The sequence below is a fragment of the Bradysia coprophila genome, assembly GCF_014529535.1.
Source record: "Bradysia coprophila strain Holo2 chromosome IV unlocalized genomic scaffold, BU_Bcop_v1 contig_106, whole genome shotgun sequence".
Taxonomy (NCBI): Eukaryota; Metazoa; Arthropoda; class Insecta; order Diptera; family Sciaridae; genus Bradysia; species Bradysia coprophila.
In genome coordinates, this window is record NW_023503372.1 from 2,606,641 (window position 1) to 2,610,438 (window position 3,798).

Sequence of the window (3,798 nt, forward strand, 5' to 3'; positions counted from 1 at the left end):
AAATACGGGAAGCACAAGATAACAAATAAATCCGTTACTTCATTTGTGTAAAGTGTCTCCTACTGTTTGATGCAGAATCTATTACTTCAATATTTGTATCCTTTTTCTACACAGAACCCATCGCATTAATTCTGGTCGTCGTAGACTAATAATCCGATGTCCCAATTGTTTACTGTAACTCACTTTTTATCAAGCTGTTTATCATTTCCCGTAACAATATGAAAAATGATTTTTGATTAAAACCGGCATGATCTCTGTTATCACTAAAACGTGCGCAGATTTGTGCAACCTTAGGGCTCCATAACTGGTTGTTTACAATTGTTTACTGCATATTGGTCTGAGCTGATACAGTCATAGTTTTGAAGTAAAGCAAAATAGCTATGTCCGATATTAGGACGATAAACTCAAAATGTTAATTCTTTGTGCTACAACTAATCATTGCTGTATTAAACAGTTAATCGCGTTGCCTTGAGGGTATCTGTTATAGGTAACACATTGAATCATTACTTTTATCGGACAAAATTATAGATAGCAGTTTGCTAACAAATTTCAAGTTAGAAATTCGTGTAAAGCTCACAAAACAGAAAAATAAAAGTTATTGTGTCAAGAAACAGTGTGAACATCGACAAAATTCTCTTACATCGGAAAACAGTCGACCATCGACGCAACAATGGACTCAGCTTTAGAATTCCTAGATGACCATCTGTTCGATGACATTTATTCTAAACTTTTTCCGGTCTCGTCGAACGAAACAGTCGAAACGATTATTTCAACTCTTCCACGTAACAATGACATTCGAATTTGCATGTCTCTGTTTACGTTCATAACGGTGGGCGGATGGTTTTTCTACTTGTCTGCAGCTTGTTTCTCGTACTTCGTCTTCTTTGACCATGAAACGATGAAACATCCAAAGTTTCTGAAGAATCAGGTCCGCCAAGAGATTGAATGTGCTGTGAAAGCTGTGCCTGTTATCAGTAGTATGTGGAACAATCGTCTTGTAAATAATTAACCGATTGAACGATCTTCTCAATCAATTTATAGTTTTAACTGTACCGTGGTTCTGGGGTGAGGTTAAGGGATACTCTAAATTGTACGAGAACTCTACGTCCTACGGTGGTTGGACGTATATGATATTCAGCATTGGCCTTTTTCTTTTTATCACCGACTGTTTAATTTATTGGATACATCGGTACCTTCATCACCCATACGTTTACAAGTGGTTGCACAAGGTGAGAACTTCTTTTAATAGGAAGGAAAATCTAAAATGACAAACATTTGCTTCAAACAGCCGCATCACAAATGGATTGTACCCACTCCATTTGCATCACATGCATTCCATCCATTAGACGGCTACTTACAGTCAGTACCTTATCACTTGTTTGTCTACTTGGTACCTATGCAAAAGTGGCTGTACATCGTAATGTTCATATTTGTGAATTTCTGGACTGTGGCCATACATGACGGTAAGGCGATGTTTGTGCGGACATATTCATAATAATCTGACGATATGATGCGGTTAGGTAATTTTATGCTACGTTCGACGATCATTAACTCAAGTGCACATCATGCCGTTCATCATCTGTATTTCAACTACAATTATGGACAATACTTCACGTTATGGGATCGGGTAGGCGGTTCACATCGTCAACCAACGGAAGAACAGTACAATGACATAATTCGTAACGACAAGGACGTTTGGACCAAACAAGCCCATTTTGTTGACTCCGTCGAAGAGAAACAGACTTCGAAAAGTAAGAAACAGTAATTTATGTTTATAGGCTGGTCTGGCCTGACGCTCAGTGGCTCTTAAAATGTGAATGAAAGCAATAAATAATAAATGTTCTAAGTTTTCGAAGAATTTCTATGCCGCAAGAATGATTCTTGAATAATTATCGACGGCGAAACTACGCAAGCAAACTCTATTCCACCTGCTTCCATATTGGCGTCTATTGGCGCATCTATTAACGCACTGTTTCCATCTAATGGAACATTTTTTTCCTTCTATTGGCGCACTATTTCCTTCTATTGGTCACCAATAGTCACTAGCAACTGTCCCAGTATTTGCTCGCGTAGTTTTCTCCTCGTACATTATGTATCTTTCTATGATGGACAGTGTAGCGCTTGTTGAGTGACATTTATTGGCGATAATTAATCACACAGTAAGCAATTTCCATCAATTCGTAAATTTCGTTTAGGATGATGTCCGCTGATGGTGATTTCCTCAAGTGGCATTAGACTGTTAAATTAGTATACAAATCTGAAACGTATAGTCTCCTTAATTTGTGTTAAAATATTCTACTTCTTCAATCAAGTTAGCTGGAGCGAGTGTTAAACTCCGAAAAGTATGATGAACAATCTCTTTGACGACAATTCTCTGTGCTATTGCTTTTGCTTCACCTAATCTCGCTTATGGTCTCGCTTCGCTTAAATGTTACTTATGATTACTTAAATTCTAACTCACGGCAAGCATATCACCAATCCGATCGTTACTTCTCTTGATCAAAGTAGAGTCTAGTGTTTGATACAAAATCTTGCACTTTATTAGTTTAAACATACATTCAGCTATATAGTATGACATTACCTGATCTTATATCTTATCTTTTTGTCATTGAGCAATGACAGCATGCTGTCGATGACAAATGATATGAAATTAAATTTACTGCAGAAACATACATTTACAGCCGAAATATTAAATTTACTGCCGCGAATTTTTTTTTTGCTGCCAAAGATTTGAAATTTACATCCAAAATTTCAATTTATGCAGTAACTAAGACTTAGATGCAGGACTGTGATCTTATAATTACACTTCCAAAACATCAAAAATTGAAAATTCAACAGGAGGAAACCGAGTTTCATTGTCTAAAAACTCCTAAAATAATCATAAAGTTAACCACAACTCCGTCTCCATACTTCCATCTAACACTCAACGAAGAGATACTCAACATTTTTGATTCTACCACGACAGAGTAAAGTTAACCAGGCAGGAGCGCTGATTTGATTTCATACAGTGTGTTAGGTCCCTTATTTGACATTTCGAAAATGAACCGCTCCTGCCTGGTTTATTTTACTCTTTAGTGGATTCTACGTTAGTGTAAAATGGAATCACCAATTAACCTGTTACACAGGTGCATTACTCAGAGCATAAAAATAGAAAAATTCGGATGTACTGCGTCTATAAATATAGATTGCTTGTTTTCATTGTGTGAGGTAAAACCTTACTCTAAGGTCCTTCAACTGATCATACCTAGACAGGAAATTACGATTAGAATTACATAAAATTTGTTGTCCTGACATGGAATACGTAAAATCTGATCATGTCAGTTTATCCCTACTAAATAGGTGGACAAATTAGTGCAAAAAATAAAAAAATTAATGTTCCTACTAAAATGATTTTTAAGATTTTTCTTTCAACACTCACATGTCTATGTAAAATTGTACAACATACAATACAAGCAATCCTAAGCGGTAGCTCTTATCACTGAAGCCTCTAAATTTGCCACTGATTAATTCATTGTTCATTGTCTAGGAGCAGTGCTGTGCTTTTTGCAAATTGCGAGCGTATAATCACAAGAAAATATCACATCGTGTATGATTCCGAATCTTTTACTTCATTAGTTTAACCATTTATTTTGCCATATAAGAGAATTCTATAGCTCACTGCTCATTTGTCATGTCGTTGTCGATGGTCTTAAATGGTTCATTTACTAATTTAAGGAAAAAGAAATATTTCCTCGGGGTATATAGCGAAGACGCAGTTGATGCTGAAGAGATAAAGAGAATAGAAACAACTTTTGGGTT

The 3,798-nt window shown here is 36.2% G+C and overlaps 1 protein-coding gene across 1 annotated transcript; it reads left to right on the plus strand.

Annotated features, from left to right (window-relative positions):
* The first annotated feature begins 419 nt into the window (after positions 1–419).
* LOC119070895 (delta(7)-sterol 5(6)-desaturase-like) lies at positions 420–1,832 on the plus strand. The gene is made up of 4 exons (XM_037175421.1): positions 420–977; positions 1,042–1,229; positions 1,289–1,463; positions 1,521–1,832. The coding sequence occupies exons 1-4, from the start codon at positions 671–673 to the stop codon at positions 1,763–1,765; spliced, it is 915 nt and encodes a 304-aa protein (XP_037031316.1). The 5' UTR covers positions 420–670; the 3' UTR covers positions 1,766–1,832.
* Positions 1,833–3,798: the final 1,966 nt, after the last annotated feature.

What these genes read in the sequence shown, in the direction of transcription:
- LOC119070895 (XM_037175421.1), top strand. Translation starts at nt 671, where the DNA reads ATGGACTCAGCTTTAGAATTCCTAGATGACCATCTGTTCGATGACATT. An exon ending in AGCTGTGCCTGTTATCAGTA is followed by an intron (nt 978 to 1,041) that starts GTATGTGGAACA and finishes ATCAATTTATAG; the next exon opens with TTTTAACTGTACCGTGGTTC. An exon ending in GACTGTGGCCATACATGACG is followed by an intron (nt 1,464 to 1,520) that starts GTAAGGCGATGT and finishes TGATGCGGTTAG; the next exon opens with GTAATTTTATGCTACGTTCG.